Source organism: Callionymus lyra, chromosome 12 (genome assembly GCF_982586985.1).
Source record: "Callionymus lyra chromosome 12, fCalLyr1.hap1.1, whole genome shotgun sequence".
Taxonomy (NCBI): Eukaryota; Metazoa; Chordata; class Actinopteri; order Syngnathiformes; family Callionymidae; genus Callionymus; species Callionymus lyra.
The window spans coordinates 22,857,343-22,878,244 of NC_141829.1; the positions used below are offsets into that span (position 1 = coordinate 22,857,343).

The 20,902-nt window shown below is 38.1% G+C and overlaps 1 protein-coding gene across 2 annotated transcripts; it reads left to right on the forward strand.

Moving 5' to 3' along the window:
- Window positions 1–14,057: 14,057 nt before the first annotated feature.
- hnrnpa3 (heterogeneous nuclear ribonucleoprotein A3) lies at window positions 14,058–20,804 on the forward strand. 2 transcript variants are annotated; one of them, XM_087804766.1, is made up of 11 exons: window positions 14,058–14,199; window positions 14,754–14,888; window positions 15,609–15,755; window positions 15,826–16,036; window positions 16,115–16,204; window positions 16,266–16,322; window positions 16,566–16,610; window positions 16,714–16,878; window positions 17,180–17,290; window positions 17,363–17,454; window positions 18,600–20,804. In XM_087804766.1, the coding sequence occupies exons 1-10, from the start codon at window positions 14,152–14,154 to the stop codon at window positions 17,443–17,445; spliced, it is 1,092 nt and encodes a 363-aa protein (XP_087660892.1). In that variant the 5' UTR covers window positions 14,058–14,151; the 3' UTR covers window positions 17,446–17,454; window positions 18,600–20,804. The 2 variants fall into 2 exon arrangements, with proteins under 2 accessions (XP_087660892.1, XP_087660891.1); XM_087804765.1 differs by lacking the exon at window positions 18,600–20,804 and adding an exon at window positions 17,553–18,134.
- Window positions 20,805–20,902: the final 98 nt, after the last annotated feature.

Sequence of the window (20,902 nt, forward strand, 5' to 3'; positions counted from 1 at the left end):
GTGTGGAGTCCCTCAAGGTTTTGTTTTGGGTCCTTTTATTATTTATGCTGTACTTGATTCCCTCTGGTAAAATTATCCAGAGGTTTCTTGATGTTTCTTACCACATTTTTCCTGTTGACATCCAGCTCTACTGCTCATTTGATCCAACTGAGCCCCAGAGGTTGAACAGCTTAGTCAACTGGTTACTAGAAATCAAAAAATGGCTGAAAGTGAAAAGTGAAGCTAAATGTGGACAAAACTGAAACTTTGGGTATTGCTCCTGATGATAAGGTTCCAGGGTTGAGTCAGTACTTGGGTGAATTAGGCCAGTCTGTCAAACTGAGCCTGAGAAACCTGGGTGTTGTATTTGACAAAGACTTAGTCGTCTCTAGTACAAGATTTCAGAAAACTGACCAGAAACTGTTTCTTATAACTAATAAAATATGTAAACTTTGGAAAATTTTGTCACAACATTAGTTGGATCTTATAATCTATGCGCTTATCTTCACATTTAGACTATTGTAATAGTTTATTTTTGTGTCTAAACAAGAATAAGCTGTTTTGACCCGCTCTAGTAGGAGAACTCACATTTCCCCGATCCTTAAAACTATTCACTGTCTGCCAGTTTCTTTCAGGATCAATTTTATTTGTGTGGAAGTCTCAAGCAGGCGCTTGAGACTTTTGCGTCCGCAATGGTTAAATTGATGAGGTCTATTTAAGCAAAAACGTAGATAAACAGTGTCTCTGTAAAAGCATTGACATATGTTTCAGCATGGTGTGTGAAATCAAAGTAACAATATACAAATGGACTAATTTGAGATATGATACTTTTATTAACAAAACAAAGTACAGTATCAATTATATTGTTTTAAAAATCCAACAAATTCATATTTGGTTTATCAATATTTTGGTACTTATTCTACATTGGTACTTTTCTGAGATGGAGAAATTCATTCTCTTGATTAAAAAAAAGACCAAAAAAAGCTCAGATTTATATTTAACATTAACTTAAATGACCCTCTTTCCATCTATTCACACCTAAATAAGAAAATGTGTGGCTGTTAATGTCATGGTTGGATCCATTCATTGATTGCGTTGTATCACGATGATCTAAGGATGAGACGGAGAGAGAGAAAGAAAGAGAGAGGGAGGGAGAGAGTGATGTATTTGCACGGCATGCTAATGGAACAGGACCCCTGCCCCTGCCACAGGGAGAACAGTGGTAATGTCAGGAGGAGATAAGCAAATTGCATCTGTATCATATTGACATGTCAAGGTTAAGCAAGAGTGAGCCGGCGGAGGAGTGAGAGGCAAACACTCCCCTTTCTCACCAACAATGAGGGAGAACTTTTTTTTTGTGTTGCCCGGGTAAAGAACAAGGCGAGGATTTGCCTCCCTGCTCTCGTTCAGACTGATTTGATTTAGCTCCGCAGGATCTAATTAAGCTCAGACCCAAACCTCTCTGGTGTTTCAGCAGCCATATTGTAAATGTCAGGCTTTGAGGGATTGCCACCAGCGATCAACCCCGCGCCTTTTTATGTACACACATCGCCGCCGTCTATGGATACACGCCAATAAAAAGTGACAACTGTTTTTGCATGCGGGGGCCTTGTAAATTTTAATGACAGCAAATGCAAAGCGTTGTAAAAATAAGGAGCAAAACAGTAACAATAATGCTTCTGTCACCTTAAGTTGAGTGAAAGAGGGGATTGAAACCCGAAGGTGGACCCGTCGGTTGTCGTCTCCTTTGTTTGGCTAATTAGCTTCCGCCGCTGTGCTTGGATTTACTGCATAATCCCCTGGACGAGGTGCAGTCAGCATCTTTGTGTCGGCTAAACGCACAAGAGGTGCAGGATCATCAACTCTCCGGCTCTGCCTCTCCGTGATCTAATAAGGTTAAAGAAAGCCAGTCAGCGATTACCCCCCACCACGTGGACACGCAAAAACAAGGCAAGCCAAGAACTGGCAAGTCAAGGCAAAAAAAGCTAAATTAGGACCACAGGAATAGAAAGTCCAATGAAAATGTAGAACCATTCGAGATATTCATACTACAACAGAGCAATGTTTCTTGTATCAGAGCACAATGAGGCCATTTACAATCTCCTGCCTCCATTTATCTCCTCATGAGGAGGTCTGTTTTTAAACACACCTGGTCATAAGTTGCATGCTGTATAAAAACAACACACCTTTAACTATTTCATCTGAATGATTACAACTGTAAGCACGGCCTCAAACCTGTGAAGATGAAATAGAATTCTGGCATGAAATAGCACGTAAGATTGGACAAAAATGCCCCAAATTCACAGTGAAACCAAACAAAAATAAATAAACAACAGAAGTAAAAACTGCTGAAAGATCCCCAAGCCTACGCCCAAGTCGTGATCAGAGGAGAACCAAGATTTAAATGAATATACAGGTATATCCAACATATTAATAACATTATCATTTTTAACTTGATATTCTTTCCTATTTTTAATCATATTTATCTCATCTTTCTCTGCCTTTACACAAATACAACTTTTCTCATAGAATCAATTAGACATGAGTTGAAATTAATGATTTGTTTTTTTAATTGGTTTGAAAGAAGTGGAGGAAATTTGAGATTTGATCCTTTTCTTCCAAATTCTGCGTTGTGAAATATTTATGCATAAAATACTTAAGTCATATTATTAATATTAATATGACTAGTAGGATCAATAGTTTTTGGTTCACAGCAATTCCAGTATTTAAAATTGTATTAATTAAAAAAAATAATAATAACAGAGACAATTATATCCATTTATTTTGGCTGGTTTGCTATACAAGGAAATAAAAACAAATTCTTAATTACTGAGTTTTTGACTGTGTAATAGTTTGATTGAAAAATAAAAGAAGTAAAGAACTTTTTTGTGTGTAAAATGTGTTTGTGGTATCCCTTGTGTTGTCTCTGGGTCAAGATGACCCAAAGCCCAGAAAAAAAACGTGTTTGTGGTATCCCTTGTGTTGTCTCTGGGTAAGGATGACCCGAAACCTTGAAAACAAATGTGTCTGTGGTATCCCTTGTGTTGCCTCAGGGTCAAGATGACCAAAATCCCCAAAATCAAATGTGTTTGTGGTATCTCTTGTGTTTCCCTGGGTCAAGATGACCCGAAACCTGGAAAACAAATGAGTTTGTGGTATCCCTTGTGTTGTCTCTGGGTCAAGACGACCCAAACCCCTGAAAACAAATGTGTTTGTTGTATCCCTTGTGTTGTCTCAAATAAAGCAATGGTATTGTCAAGGTTTAAATATCACCACAGAAACAATAAATAAACAAGTTAAAATAATTATTTCGAAAGTAGTGTTATAGCTTCATGGGAGTACAGTTGCACTGACCTCCTGAGGCAAACAAAAGGCCAGACCTGGCACCCGGGCGACACGCGGCAGCAGAAGAATGAGACGGTCCAGAGATCCAGTGACATTTACAGGCTTCCTCTGCTGGAAACAGGTAAGCAGAGCTAGCATCTACAAAGTGTTCCCCTTTGACTCTGGCACTCTACAAATCAGGGCTGAGAGGACAGGCCGGGACAGCGGCTCTGACACTGGCGCTCTTTAGCGCTCATGGAATGTAGCAGAAGAAGCAGACGTCTGGACTCCGTCCGACGTCAACAACTTTCCAAAAACCACTATCTCTCTCTTCTTTCCTCTGATGCCTTTTTAGCAGCGGAGCCGCTGGTGGGAGGTTGGAGCCTCCAGAATTAGTCCTGCTTGTTGCACTTATTAGATAATACTTCCTGTATTAGCGGGCCGGCAGTGATGGCCGACAGATTTACAGCTCTCTGCGGCGGGCGGCAACTAGTGTTGCGTTAACTCCGCTCATTAAATAGAGGATGTCATCACTCCGCGCCACCGCCGCATGTTACATGTCACACACATCCTCTACAGGCCCGCCAATGTCCACTCGTCCACAACATCCTCTAAATCTGTCACCTCCGCCGAGGTCTTTAACCACTTCACCTCTCGGTACATTTGGTGAACACATGTGAGGCGAACACACACACACACACACACACACACACACACACACACACACACACACACGTTTGTGTGGACGGATGTGTGTCCACATGAGGAGAGGTGTGAGACCCAACTATGTACACGGGCCAGATAAGCGGAACAGGACAAGATAAGGAAGCGTGGCTACAGCTCAGTGGAGCGAGATATTCCGATGCCTCCACTGATGCGCTCGGTGGAAAAAAAAACACATGTAAAAAATGGGATAAAACAGTCTTATTGAAGGCAACAGTACTTCCATGCGTGGTGCTCCCTCCAAAGTTGCTTCCCTGCATTACATCTCCTCCTTTCTTTTTTTTTGGAAAACTTTCAGGTCAACAGTTGTGACGTCATCCTCCTCTCCAGCTCCACAAATATCACTTTTATATGTCTTTATTAAGACGCTCTCTCTATTATCAGACGGTTGCAGGAGAGGGGTTCATTTATCTCAGAGGAACTTTTTAAATGATTTTTCAACGTTCAAGAAGGGAAAAAGAGAGTTGGCCCAACAGCGCCCTCTAAAGAGCAGCGACGGTACTTTTTCATTAGACTTCTTCATACAGTAATCCCTTATGAATATAGACACTTGTTTTTTGAAAATAAAGTTAAATATTTCTAAATGTTTCCTTCTTAAATAAACATTTAAAAAATAATTTAATGAATATAATTTAATGAATACAATTTTAAACTGCATATTTGAGTTATGTTAAGCCTGGTTTAAGATCCACTACATTTTGCCACTAATTCATCAATAATAAGTATTTAATTAATTATTTAAAATACCCAACAACAGCAGGGGAAAATGTTATGGGTTTTCTCTCTAACTGACATAAATATAAATGATTAATGATTGTCAGCATCTTAAAATAAAGTACCAAATAACACAGGTTTAATTATCCTTTGTCTATTATTATCACTGTTCTCTGATACGATAAGCGATGAAAATAATATATGTTTCATTAATTATCACCAGCTTGACCGGCTGCTTCAAAGTGATAAACGTTTGAGTCAGGAAAACATTAAAATTTACTTTATATGAAAGGTCAAATGGATAGGTCGAGGTGGCAGAAGCTCAAACGAAGCGATCCGGATTTATTCTTCTTTTTTTTTATTATTATATCTAGCTTGTAGTGTTTTTAACCAGTAACGGGAAAAATAAGTGTACTATCGTTTTAAAACAGGAATGTTCTCTTTGTAATCTTGTGTTGTTGTTGTTTTTTTTACCAGTTTTTTTATTTGATTAACAATGCCTGGCCAAGTCAGTAAATCAGGGTTAATAATATTAAGCAAAATTCTGCTATATTTGTGTCTTAATTTTGGAAAAGCTTTTTGCAGAGTGACATTGGATTTGAACTGTCTGGGAACTGAATGTGTTGATTTATTATAATTCCCAAATAACTCCGAAGAACAAGCTGCTGCACAAATTTACAACATTTATATTTTTTTGAATAAGCTTCTATTAATTAATTTAAAGTATGTATTTCCAGGTGTAACATCTTGATTTCACCGTGTACAGACTCCATCTTAATAGAATCAAACGTGTTAATGGTATTGATGGTAATTGTTTCTCTAACTGGATAAGAGGCCGTGGAGGATTTGCCTCGGCTCAGCTTTCGAAATGACCCACGCCAGCAGTGGCTATTACAGCACATTAGTCACTGACTCCAGGGAACCGGCAGGGCTCATGGTTATTCTTCTTTAAAGGGAGAATTGTCTAATTCGCAGCCCCGTGTTCATCGGTCTGCGCTGGTAACAATGCTTCAGTGTGCGTCTTCAAATATTGACACTGCAGGCACAACAGTCATAATTCACAGTGATGCAGATAGTGTTTACTGAATCCAAGCGTCGCCATTAGACACCGTGTCTGCTCTCACACCGCCATGTATTCCTCTCATCATCACCAGTGCAATCATTCTCTGTGATGGTAAAACACAGGGGAGGAAACCAGAGATGGCTTTGAAAGATGGATGCGTGTTATTGTTTGTGGGATGACAGTGTGTTTCAATCTGTGCGCTCTAATCCCAGGTAGAGCTGTTGAAGTGCTGAGTCAGTTACTGCTTCATCGATCCATCACGGTGGGTTAGTAGTGGGCAGGTGTAGTCCCAGATTCCCCGGAGACGAAGGAAACACCTGCCCTGCTCTGCTCGGGACTTCATCATCCCGCCATTCCTTTGTCTGGTTCTGCTGGGAGCTCAACGTCGGGGCAACAGAAAACTGTGAAAGCAGCACTTTTCTGCTCATTTGTTGCCCATACACAAAAATTAGGGGAGATGGTTTCCCCTCGACTCCCTGCCCCCTACCCCCCGCACCCCCCCTTCACCATAGACATGCGGGGAATAGACCGCCCATTACAGCTAGAAGCAGATCACTGACCATGTTTTCATGCATGGAATAGATGGAGGGTGGGCTATTAAAAATACAGGAACTGTTGTTAGGGGCCATCAAGAAAAACAAAAATACATTTTATTAAAATGAGCAAAATATATTAAATTATTATTATAGACAACTTAAAAAAAAAAATTTTTTTAAAGAATTCTTTTTTTTTTAATCACTTTTTTCCATTTATTATAACCACTTAAATCTTTTTTAGGAGCAATGAATAATCCCAAAAATGACAGTCCTAAAACCAAAGCCCTATAGCCCTATTTACATCTGAACTATCAGAATCAGATACTTGTATTGCCTGTGTTCACAACTCTATGTGGTGTCAGTACAGAATAAGAGAACGAAATAAGACATAAAATAAGAAATGACCTGTAAAATAATCAATGGAAAAACAAAATCAAGCACCATTTTTTTTTTAAATTTTTAAAAAATAAAAATGTTAGTTTTGACATTTGGTCTTTGACCCCATAAGGGCCACATAAATGCAGTCCAAGGGCCTTATGTGGCCCCTGGGCTACACTTTGCCTGGGCCTGGATTCAAGCAAAAGTTTTATAAAGACCTTTTATATATGCATTTGAGAAATTATTTGGTCAGTAGGTGGTGCTGTACATATTTTAAATCTGGACACTATGTCAGAAAGTTATTATTACATTCATATTTTACCTTAAGAATTGTGAGTGATTAACAATAAATGTGACAATAAAATGTGTTAATAAAAAGACGGAAAATATGGGTATATGACTTAATTTAATCGATTAATAATTCATAATTTAAAGGTCAACTAATGTACCGAATAAGTACACATGAACATTATTAAATTTAAAATTTAAAATGATAGAATACAGATTCTTTCATTTATAGATTCATTATTGCTTTTGTTGCTTCAAAATAGAACGATTCAGGGAGAGGTGGTCATGACTTTCTTCTGACTGTTTTCTTTGTAGTGCTGAAAAGATTAAATGTAAGTGTTACATAGCTAAGTGTACACTAATGTAATTTCCCAATACAGATCTATAATCCTGCTTGTAAAAACTATGCTTCGTAGAGATGTATGTCACAAGAATGGACAAAGACCCGAAGACATGTGTGTCCAGTTATACGTACAACTGACTTCGCGACCATATTTAATGATCTTATTGTCTTTATTTGTTTACATCTGGAGGTCTGTGCATGCTAAGCTAACACAGGTGCAGATCATTTGGATCTTTCTTTCTGAGCTTGCATGTAAACATGGTCACTGTTAAGCAGCTTAACCGGGTCAGACTTTGGTTTTTATTATCAGGAGCAACCGTCTTTATGATCGGCGCGGCGGACAGCGACTGCAGAAGTACATTGAGAGGAAACATGTTAGTTATTACATCTGAGAGTGCTGTGGGTGAGAGTATATGTTTCTCTTGCTGCAGGCAGTCAATTAATGCCAGAGGGAAACACAGCGCTGCTCTGTTGCTCTCGGCTCAGGAGCTGTAAATAAAGCCTTTTATTGCACCACACTATCAGCAGCTCTTCTCGCCCATCAATAGGCTGATGCATTGGACTGTTTCCTGGCATAATCACTTCTCCCCTTCCTATTTCACACTTACAGAAGGTGGCGGGTCACTATCTCTGAGTAAATAATGCTTGATGTTCATCACACAATAACAAACACAATACACAATCATAAACGAAAATATTTAAATATGAGGTCATAAGAGTCACTTTAACTGCCTCTATGTTAGTTTCTGGACATATTGTACCTGGACTTATAGGGAATTATTGAATATATAAGGAGAGCAAATAGACCATAACCTACAATAAATGGTATTTAATTGTTATATGGTATATATTTTATATATAAATATCATTATTTTGATATTTAATATAAAGCAAAATTGACCTTCAAATCAAATAAAGGTGGCCTTGTTTATATTATACAGTATATATTATTGTATTTAACTCCTATTCTTATATTCATTCTTAAGATTCTTAATCTGAATTGACAATGAATAAATACTATTCGGTTTTTAACATTAATCTAAATTAAAAGTAAATAGGGTTTTCGCAGTTAATGTATTATATATATTTGCTATATTAGCATGTTAGCTTGACTAGCATCAGAGATTTGTTAGGTGGCATTTTAGAAGGTTATCAAAAGTGACCACTGAAACTTGAGTTGACAGAAGGGTGTTAGTAAATGGTGTGGATGTGAATAATATTCTGTATATAATAATAATTAAATTGTTGTCAAAATGTAATTGAGCAAAGTATATAAATTGAGCTTTTGTTACTCCCGGGAGCTATTAGCTTAGCATGTTTGGTTAGGAGAGTAGTGATTGATGTAAGAGTCAAATGTTGGCTTTTTTCACTTATATTTTGTTTAACAAACATTTTGTTTTGTTTTTTATCCAGAGCTTTTATGTCAAGCTGCAACCTAAGCCAACAGAAAAACATGCTGGGAAGTTTCTAGTTTTCTAAGTTTTTTTCAGTTCTCACATTTTTGCTTAAGTCTTCTAATTATAAATATTCTTGTTTTAAATTCCCTAGATTTTAAACATCATAATCTATTATTTTTTCATATGTTTTTTCGCCAGTATTTGTGTAATTTCTACCCTTTAGATTCCTGTCTTTGTTGTGTTGTTCTGTCAGGCGTGCGACCCAAAAGTCCCAGTTCCTCATTCGTGACTTTTCCCAATTTATCAAATCAGACACTTGCCCAAAATGCTCTTTTCTGTCCTGTAAATTGAGGCTGATTCTATTTATATTTGGTGTGAAATACACGTAGCTTCCTCCTCTTTATAGAACAGGAAACAGATGCCAGGACTTGTTCTTGCCTGAAATTCCTCTGAGAGAAGTTGTAGTCAACACCAACGTGTGAGATTAGCTTTGTAGTTGCATGCCAAAAGGTGGTAGACAGTGACTAAATCCACTTCCATGTTTTCAGTCTCCATTTCCTCAAAGTTTCCATCTGCGTATGTCCGCCTGCCCAAATGCAAGAAGTGCACACACCTCTTCCTTAATGGAGCGATGGAGACACGTCTGCGCTTTCTCGGGGCAACAAGGTCAAGATTCGGAAAACATGGAGGTCGAGGGAACAAGGGTTTATAACGTGATGAAGGACAAATGTTTGAATGAATTTCATGATGAAATGACCAAAAAAACATTAGACTGTTTTGTTTTCTTTAATGTCTGTGTGTTATTCTTTAACCATCATAGGTTTTATGTTAAAGACTTTGCCGTTTTTTCTTCTTTTAGATATATTTTTTAATATTAGTTTATATTTTAACATTGACAATACTTCTTAAATTATATATTAATATATTTATATTAATACTTCTTGATTTAGCTACCATTTTTAGTGTAATGGAATCATTTATTATCGTGTATTTTTAACAATAAATTCATACATTTATAATAAAAATACATTAAATGTTGATATCTAAGTCCTTCCTGAGAGTTTATCTTCCCTTAAGTAATAATAATATTATAATATAAATATTTTGTTATTTTTCTTTTTTCAAAGGATATTCATATCGATGCATGACCTATTGGGATGTGTGTTCAGTGCATATTTGTTTATTAATTGTTATAAATAAATTTCAATTAAATATAAATGTTGTTCTTTCATTTTTACAAATAGTCTTCTAATAACCTCAGCTTTCATTTTTTTCTAGATTTTATCCTTTTTTTACTTTTAATATATCTTATAAAGTTTTGCCCTCGTTAACATTTTGTTCATTGTTTCCTTTGTTTGTTGGTTTGAATTCCCCTCCCTTTAGTCCCAGTATGCATTAAAGGAAATTGTATTTCCCACCCCTGGATGTAATCTTTGTCCTACAAAAACAATCAACTGCAGCGTTTCATGGTACATACTGCCATCTAGAGGTCATTGACGAAAGTCAGCCACATGTTTCTGCTATCTGAATCATTTGAGCTCATTTGTGAGAAGAAATTCCAGGAAATTGGTCTAATAAATTAATCTATCGATGCTTAGTGCTATTTTTAAAAGCCTTAGGTGGAGACATTGTTGACTCTGATCAAACATTTTGTTTAAAAAAATGAAAATAATGTTACATATAATTTGAAAAAAGACAGCATAGAACAAAGATAGTTTGCATGTCATATGTAAGCCTAGTGAAGATTTGCTGCCACTTGCTCCTCCCTCACAAAGATTTACTGTACATGAAATTTTTGCTGACATGCTGCTCTCCAGTCGCTGCTCCTCAGATATACGGCCAACCATAATTTGGAGGTGTAAAATGGGTATAAAACCTGTATTAATTATTTAATCGTGCCTCTAAGTGCTGCCTTTTAGTCCACACAGGGATGTCATCCCCCTCTATTTCAGGGGATTGCGATATCACTCATTCGTCAGGGAGAAAAATTCTAATCAAGACAGAGATTGTAAAGTCGTATGGTAAATCAGAGCCGACTTTTTTATGGCCGTCATTAAATATGAATTCTTATTCTTCTTTTTTTAGCCTCTTTGATGCAAATGAATGGCTAATTATGTCAGTTTTCTGGCAGCAGATCAGCGGTTTCCTGTGCTTCAGGACTGTCCTGGAGGATGGAACTGCCCCACACCAGAGTGAGTCAGTGGCAGGGAGGAATGTGTGATGTATCTTCATGTCAGAGGGCGGTTAGGTACCAAGACTGAGGGTCGTGATCAACAACCGGACAAACACGACGTACACAGAACATCCATCAAAGCAGCACTGTGAGAGCCAGATACTGTACAGTTTACTCACCCTTCACGGCCAGCTGTGCCCCCAAAAGTTTGGGTCTGCCTTTATATATCAAGATTACTGTGGGAAACAGATGTGCCACGATCTTATAGATCCTCAGTGTCTTGTTGCACATATAAGGGGAATTAAATGTGGTCAATGACCTATAAATGCCCCTTAAAACGTCAAGTTTAAATAATTGAGATCAACTATATATAACCAGAGTTAACGTTAAAGTAAGACTTTGAGTTTATAAAAACAACGGTTTGTGGCACCTGGGTCGGTTCCACAGGTACAGGCCATAAAAGCTAAAAGATGTTTGTCCATATTTCTTTGTTCTTACCCTGGGAACGGTTGAGATACTTCTCGAGCATCCAAAAGAGCTGATACGGGAAAAGCTAATCAGATAACTAGCCAGGACTGAACCATTAAGAGCCTATAAACCAGTAAATATGTCTTAAAATTGATCATAGAGATAACGGGAAAGCCAAACAGAGACTTTAATATTGATCTATCTGGGCTATGGTCTCCCTTTCTGGTCCTTGTTAGCAAACGTGGAGCAGAGTTCTGACAGAGAAGAACACAGTCGATGCTAAACCCTTTAAGTATTGAAGTTTCCTCTCATTGTCCACAAACATACAGGTTCATTGATCACTCTCTGAGTGTGTGTGAATGGTTGTCTAAACGAATAGCAGTCTTGATATGCAGTATTATATACAAATCTATCAAAATAATGTGCCCGTCAAACTGAAAACATTCAAATAAGTGCAGAAATTCAAGCCTTTAACATAACGTAATTTATATTTCTAGAGCACTTTTCCAGACAATACTCAATAAAATATATACTTAAAAGGTCAAGACACAACTGAGACCAGCACAAGAGTCTCAGAAAATCAATGGACTGTATATATATTTTAAGTGTGAAGTTATGTACTGTTCATTTTTAAGTGACCAAATTCTGTATTAGAGATTTGATTTAAGCTGCTCAAGTTCTTGTTTTCTTTTGATGTTTAATTGATGCAGGACTATAGATTTGGAAACTGGGTAAAGGGGATTAATAAATAAACATGATCTTGAATATTTAAAGATGAGGAAATTCGAAACATCGGGACTGACATGACTTTCAACGTCACGCAATAATGCATATTTTATCAAGATTATTAATCCATCTCCTTCGATAACACCGTTGTGTCTCTTCGCACAATTTTCCAAAATCCCTGGACCTCCATGAATCTGAATAAACTGCAGAAATCCATCTCCCGAATTTGAACTATGACTGCTCATAAATACTCATCATTAATTGTGTCAGAAAAACATTACCCTTTTTTATTGGGGCTGTATTTTCCTCAGCGACTACAATAAAATTAATGACAGGCATTGTCTGAACCATAAAGCAGTCGTATATTTGGAGATGCTGGTCAGCTTCAACAAGGCTCGCTAGCATCTGGCTCGTATATCTTACTCATTTCATGAAGCTGCATTGTCAATGTGCAAAAGCTGAAGCAAAAACAAAGCCGTGTGTGACTCAATAGATGTAATTGATAAGATATTTAAACTCCAAATGTGTTCATTTCTTATGAGAAATTGCTTCTTAATTACAATCCTCCCACAACTCTGAACAGAATAGAAGGACACTTAGAGAGCATGTTCTCCTGCCAAGGTCCATGCAATATTTTCTCAGCCCTATTCTTTCACTCTCTGGAACATTTCCAGACTTCCAGTAATAAAATACTCCCTAAATAATTACAACAGAAAAGGATTTTCCTTGTCCTAACGCAGCCTTTCAGCGAATTTATATTTCACACTTTGGGTTGCATGCATCATTTGACGTTTCTAGTTGTTCAGGCTTTTCCTTGATTTTCTGGAACTCTTGTGTTGTTCTCAGTATTATCTTGACCTTTAAAGTATATACTTTTTTGAGTATTGTTTTGATTGTTTAAGCGCTTTGTGACCCTGGTCTGGAAAAGCGCTATATAAATAAATATTACTTACTTACTTACTTACAAAAGTGTGTAATAATATGTTTATCCTTTTTTTAAATATTTGTCAACGTCTCCTAATGTAAATTTAAAAAACGTATTTTATTTAAATGTTTGGGTAAATAATTTAAAAAGAAAAAATGTTTGTTTTTCTACGACGTTTCTTTTTATATTATACAAGTGCAAGTATGGCTTGTGGGCAACTAAAGAATCGAAAGGGCTTGTTCTGATTGACCAGAAGGTGGCGCTAAATGTCCATTTGTCTTTATCTTAAATGGTTGTGAACCACAATTCAACTGACTTTTAGACTCGTTTCGCCGTTTAAGGTGGCCAGCAAGTGTTTGCAGTTCTGTGGGGGTAATCTGTGCTTTACAAACTTAAACACTCGTTTAGTCATTACTGCATTCATGCTTAATAATCATACATTATTTATTATCATTCTAGGGAGGTTTATTTTGGGCGTGTTGTATATCGTCTTCAGAGTTCCACCTTGAGATTTTAGTCGACACTTCCACCACGCCCAAGTGCTCTCTTTATCTAAACTGCTGCTCCATTTTTTTTTACTTACAAAACCTTTAAAAAAAAAGACAAATCTGATTACGTTTTTAAATAATATATTAGCCATAGTACTTGAGTTTTGTCAATTTAGCCAACTTAGATAAAGCTATTTTTATATACAAAATAAATAAATAAAGATAAAATGATTCAATGAATTGATATCTTCATTGAATCATTTGATCTTTTTATTTTTTTTATTTTACTAGTCTTAAATTTGGCAGTGCATATGTGAATCGAGTAATACAAATATTAGGTCTACTTTCTTCTGACCGTTTTAGATTTAATTCTCAATATATTTAATTGAACTCAAAGCTCTCGTTTTTATAAGGGGTAAAACAGTTCTTTGATTGACGGGTAGGTGGCGGTAGATGCCCAATACTATCCATCTTAAGTCTTAAGAAAATAAATGCTTTTTAAAAATTCGTTTCGTTAATTATATTTGTCTTCTAGTCGATAATCCGGCAGTTCTGTCCAAACGGTAAACTCGGGCGGAGGATTATATAAACCCGAGGGCTCCACGACTCACCGAACCGGTTTTAACATGTCACGTGACCATTACGCCTCGTCGACAGTCAGCTGCAAAATGGAGGTAAGTTGTACTAAAACGATTAAACCTTCGGTAATAAACGTGTTTAAAAAAAAACATTCGGATCGAACGGCAACGTGGCGTGTTGTTTTCATTTTTGTTGGAAGTTTTTTTGTTGTTGTTGAGGATTTAGTCGTGTGGCGTCGAACTGCGTTTTCTTCCGTGCGCACATCCTGGTTAGCAGCTAACGGCTAATCTGGAGCCAAACGGCTCTTGATGAACTGCACAGATAAAGCCGAGCAACACTGCAATGCTATTTAGATATTTAACGTTGCATGCATGTTTATCATGCATATTTATTGTGGGATTTAACTTAACGTTTTGTTCCAATGTATTTCACTTAGCCGCCCAAGCTAACGCTAACTGCAGTCAAATGGCTACGTCTGCTGCTAACATCCACGTAAACATGTCCAACAGCCCAGACGAATTATTTCACGCAGTTATCAGGTTAAAAGTGGTGTTGTAATTTATAGTTTCGCGGTAAAGAAAATATGGGCGTGGTGCTCTTTAATGTCGACTCATTTTTCAGGTGCATTAACACACTTTGTTGTTTTCAGCGCGACTCAGAGGAGCGAGAGATCAGGGAACCCGAGCAGCAGAGGAAGCTCTTCATCGGGGGCCTGAGCTTTGAAACGACAGAGGAAAGTTTGAGGGCCCATTTTGAGAAATGGGGGACACTCGTAGACTGCGTGGTGAGTATTGTCTATCTGCAGTATATGGAAACACATTACTCAAGGGATCCATGATTGCACAAACAAGTTATTTACAAAAGATGAATAAATGGAATGAAGGAAATGAATAACTATACATTAGATTTGCTATACCTGGCTGAAAAAACTTTACACACACCCATACATCTAAGAAAGTATCATGGTTCTGTTTTTTGATTGGACATTTAATGTTTTATCTTATTTTGTCCACTACAACAGGTCCTATGATGTGTTTACAAAACACTGGCAATAAAACTGTCAGATTCTGAAACTAATTCCGCCGCCTGCGTTGAACCAGTTTTTTTTTTTGTTCATTTGTGTGCAGTCCGGGCTTATATTTGCAAATATTCTACTGCTGAAGACTGCAGGAATTTGATGATTAACATTTTTTTAATTGTTTTTGTGGTTGTTTCTATTAAGTATTTTGTAGTAAAATAGTTGTATTGTTGGCGATCATGGTTTGTTATGCCCCCCAGCAGGAACATATTTATTTGCTTTCCCTTTTTTTTCATTATTTAGAAAACGGTTTCCAATGTCACATTCCGCTTTAGAGACTAGGATATTAAGTCTAAGTTTCAACAAAAGGCTTCTTGCAAAACCGGTTTGGGTCACATGCCATAGTGTAATCGTGACCTTAACCGTTTTTTCTTTGAGTACTAATGTGTTGCCCATGTAAACCTACATTTATTTGCTCATCTTTAGGTAATGAGGGATCCAATTGGAAAGCGGTCCAGAGGGTTTGGTTTTGTCACCTACTCCTCAGTTAAGGAGGTTGATGAAGCAATGAAAGAGAGGCCTCATAAAGTTGATGGACGTGTGGTGGAACCAAAGAGGGCTGTGTCCAGAGAGGTAAAGACGGCGACACAAGGTCAACTCTTTGTAATGTTGCTTCTGTGCTCATTGTTTTTCCTCATCTCAGGAGTCTAACAAACCAGGTGCCCACCTGACGGTGAAGAAGATCTTTGTGGGCGGCATAAAGGAGGACACAGAGGAGTACCACATCAGAGAATACTTTGAACGATATGGAAACATTGAGTCCATCGAGATAATGATGGAACGTGCCACGTCGAAAAAAAGGGGCTTCTGCTTTGTGACCTTCGACGATCATGACACCGTTGACAAGATTGTTGGTATGTGGAAGTTTCAAACAAAACATGCCAGGCTCATTTCCTTTTGTATTGTTATAAAAATAATTTATTTCCTCGTAGCGCAAAAATACCACACCATCAACCACCACAACTGTGAGGTCAGGAAAGCCCTCTCCAAACAGGAAATGAACTCCATGTCCAGTAATAGGGGTGAGATATTGGCTTCCCTTTGTGTACAAGTTCTCGTCTCTGAACTGTGGTCTTGCTAAAGGGAGAAGTGGAGGACCTGGAAACTACATGGGCAAAGGAGGCGGAGGCTTCAATAGAGGTTAGACTACTATAGTTAAGTTAATCTGTCTGAACCCATGTCCAAAAGAGGCACCTCTTTATGTTCTTTTGTGTTAGTTTGATTAATTGCTGATCCTGCTGTCTTGTATCTAATCCGGGCAAACCGGTTTCTCCATCTGGGAGTGGCCCTGTAAGAATTTCCCTGGGTGTCATTAGTGATAATGACTGTAAATACTTTTGCCTACATGTATGTTTATCCTTTTTCCTATTCCTTGTCGCCCAGGTGGATACAATGGAGGACGTGGTGGTTACGACGACTATGACAATGGTGAGGGGAAACAAAAAATCTTATATTAAGAGGAATCTACAAAAGCGATAGCATAAATTTTGCTGGTTGTATAACTTTCATTTATTTCCTTTCATCGGTGAAGGTGGCAACTATGGCGGTGGCGGATATGGAGGAAGCCGAGGCGGAGGAGGCTATGGTGGTGGTGGTGGTAGCAGTGGGGGGGGCGGCGGTGGCGGCTCCGGATATGGAAACCAGGGAGGAGGATACGGTGGTAACTGCAACGGCGGCTATGGTGGAAATGATCGAGGTGAATATTGTCTAAAATTGAATTAGTGCTGCTGTAGTCTGTTTATTGTTAATGGTTTAATAATTATTTTTAAACTATTGGTTATTGTGGGTCTTGTAAGGTAGTTCATGTAGATGCAAATACTGCTAAGTGCTGTGCAATATTTAAGAATCCATGCTCTGTCTATAGTGACAAATGCTCATTGTGTAGCACTAGATACCGTGCTAGTCAAACAAATGAGCTTTTGTTTTTTAATTGGTCGATTTTAGCCTTAAATGTATGTGAACAATTCCAATCATTTAACAAATCCTGGTATTGCCAGGATACGGAGGAGGTGGAAACTATAATGACTTTGGAAACTACGGCGGTCAGCAGTCCAATTATGGGCCAATGAGGGGAAACAACTATGGCCGTAACTCCAGTCCATATGGCGGTACGAGTTGACATTCTTTAAAAAAACGACAACATATTTTGAACTTTTTATTGATTATTGGGGTCATGTCAGGTGGTGGCTACGGATCTGGAGGAGGAGGTGGCGGCAACGGCGGCGGCGGTGGTGGCGGCGGCTACAACTCCCGGCGCTATTGATAATTTTCGGTGAGTAGCATTCCTTCTCGCAAAACCGTCATGACACAGTTGAGCGAGCCCATGACAGTGCAGAATAACTATTTGTTCTATCCTGTATCATTCAACAGGCTTCAGTCTTAGGAGAGGCGAGGAGGTGAGCAAAGGAGTTGTCAGGAAAGCTGCAGGTTACTTTGAGGCAGTCATCTGAAAGCATTAGAAGAATTCAGAATTAACTGCAGCTCAGTCGGAGAAGGTTCTGGAAGAGGACACGAGATGAGTGCAGATGAAACCTTTTTTTCGAATTGTGCTAGATGTCCCCTCTCGCAGCAACTCCCCTATTTGCGTGTGTGTATGATGATGTCATCCTCCAGAAAACCTTTTTTATTATTTTAATCGTAAAGGCAGTTTACAACATGATTATGGTGGCTCACTGGGGTTGCTTTCATTTTCGTCAATTCTTTTGTCTTTTAAACATGTTTTTTTTCCTCCTTTTTTGTAAATTCTCGCCGACGCAGGAGTTCTTCAAAGTAGCACGATTGAAATTTTCTAAACGTTATTATGTTTGTGAAGCACAGTCCTGTAAATCATCCGTAGTGCTAGTGTTAAACTGTCTGGATGTCAAACCAAAAGATCTCCATGTCATTACTCTAGCTTGTTCAGAGATTCTCATTGGTAGAAAGTTTGAATAAAGTTTGCAGTAAAGAAACAAGGTTCAGTGAATCATTGGCTCAGTCAACATGTTTGTGCTGTATCTGTCTGTACCACGATGAACCAAGGAAGTGTTAGGTTTGGAGGGTCCACACCGCAGCATAATATCAGCCGCCAGAACCAGCAGCTGGGTCGTCAGCACCGCTAGTGTGGAGGATTGACTTTCAGACAGGACGACTCCAGCTCCAGCACAGTGGACCGCCAGTCAGCACAGTGGACCAGTCAGCATTGTGACAGAGAAGGCAGAAGTCAACGCCACTGGAGGAAGCTTGCAGTGTCGAGCCTGGTAGTGAGCCATTATCACACTTCCAGCAGATGGAGCTAGCGAAGAAAGTCTAGTTCCCGAAGAGTCAGAGAGACTGTTTACCCAAAGTCGTAGACGCCAAGCATTTGAGGTTTTGACTATTTACAAAGACTGGCTTTGAGGACAGGAGCAGGTAAGAGTAACCACTTTGCTTGATTTGCAGATGTGGTGAGAGGCTTTCTCCTCTTGGTGAAACTGTAAAGACCTGATAACATGGAAGGTACTGGATGGGTAAGCTTTTGTTTTATTGTTTTCCAAATCAAGGTTCTTTTTTTTTTTTTTTCTTTTTTTTACCATGCAGTCACTACGTTTCTTGTGACGCTCTCCTGGCAGTCTGTTGAAATACCGAGTGTTGCTTTTACAAAATCGCTATTAACCCGCATCATCACTGATGTATCGTGACCACGAGATGCAACAAAACTGTTGGCAGACTTCACTCAACATGGGTGTGTGGGGAAGGTTATGAAAAAAGGCTTCCAATGATCACAAATAAGATCAGGTAGTGGAGTTGCACAAGTTTAAAAATATATTGACAATGGACGAAGTGGTGGTGACTTCTGTCACATTGACTGTCAGCCATCAGTTATATTTTAAATGATCCAAAAAAGTTTTTAGTTGTCTAAATTTATTTGGCATGATTTAAAAGGCTCCAGGGTCACAAACCACTTAAACAATCTAAATATACAGCTAAAATACATGCGTTAAAAGGCCAAGGTGCATAAGATAAATACGGGAGTCCCAGAAAACCTGGGGAAAGCCTTCATAAATAAAAATATCTTAAGATCTTTCTTGAAGGAGTCAGTAGATCCAAAAACACAGAGAGGAAGATTGTTCCAAAGCTTAGGAGCAACAGTCTGGAAGGATTTCTCTCCTCTGGTCCTGAACCGTGTGCGAGGAACCATCAGTAGATTCTGATCCAAAGACCTAAGAATCCGAGCTGGAGTGTAAGGCTGGATCACTGATGTAAGGAGGAGCCTGACCATCAATAGCTCTGAACAGAGGAACCAGAATTTTAATCAGGGGGAAATGCGAGTTCTTCTACTAGAGCAGGTCAGATTTAATTTAAATTATTGATTTAAAAAAAAAAACTGCCTTCACTGTAATGTACCTTTTTTGCACCACGGACAGTTTTCTTTACCGACCTTCAGTTAAAAACGATAGAAATGAATCGTGTATAAGGTTGTTTCACCAGTTAACAATTCTTACTTCATAGCCTTGACATGTCAAGGGTCAAATCTTAATGCAACAGTATTTCAGAGAAAATGCCATTTTCTCTAAATATAATTCATATCGGTCTGCAATAATGGAGGGAAAGAAAAAACAATTTCTGTTCCGTCTGTCCTGGACCTGGGATTGGGGACCACAACTGTAGTAGACTCGGGCAGAGAAACTAATACACAAACTCTTTCCTTGCCTACTTATTCTAAGCACAAGAATGAAAACTTCTTTTCAGTAAGCCGATTAATCTCAAGACGCCTCTTTGTGATCCTCCATTTTCTAGATTGTCCTTCAGTTAAAAACTGTCCTTTTCATGTCTTCACTTCCAACATGTGTTCCCGCCCTGTGTCATGTGACCGGTCTGTCCTGTCATTTGTGTAAATTTACCTTGTAAGCACTAACGGTTTATAACCCTTCCATGGCTGATCGCTAATCATACTGATCCGGTAAAAAACAAACATCTTTCCATTCATAGATGGATGTGGTGACTAATTCTGATAAATATTTATTTTATCGTTAACTTGCACACTTAAGATGTCATTATTAACAAACTTTTTTTTTCTTTTTTTAACGCTACTATTTAACCCGTTAAGTATTGTGAAATCAGTCTGTCTACATCTTAATGGGGTTTAAGAGTTGTATAAAAATGGATAACTGCCTAATAGATGATCAAAGTCCACCAGGAGTGTTTTCTGTCTTTAATTTGGTACTTAACAGGAGCCAGTTACATTAATCCACTTTAAATTTGTGTAGGGATTAGTTTTTAGTTGGGGGTTTTTTGAGTTACGATCGCTGCCCCCTACAGGTAGAACTTTTCTTTTTTTTTAAGTAAAATTCATTGATTTAATGTAATGGAATCGATTAAAATAATTTTGAAAATTCTTTATTCCCCGTTTGTTTAACATGTTTTCAACCCATTTACCGATCTCTGCAGTTCACACCATCTATAAATGGTTTTTTTTTTTAACATTTTAAAGGGAATCTTTAAAAAGAAATAATAGCTTTCTTTCTGTTCTTTCTGTCCCCAATTTCACTTTTCACTAAACAAAACTAAGGAAATGCTCTTTTTTTTGTGAGTAACTACCAAATTATTGTATTTCAGGTGTGACTGTAAAATGTGTCGTTTTTAATAAAGTTACTATTTCTTCAACTTGCGTGTCTTTTCTGCTCTGAATGTTGCTCATTAATAAATCTCAACACTGTCCTTCACTGGCGCCTCAACACACACACTGTCAAGCTCAGGCACGC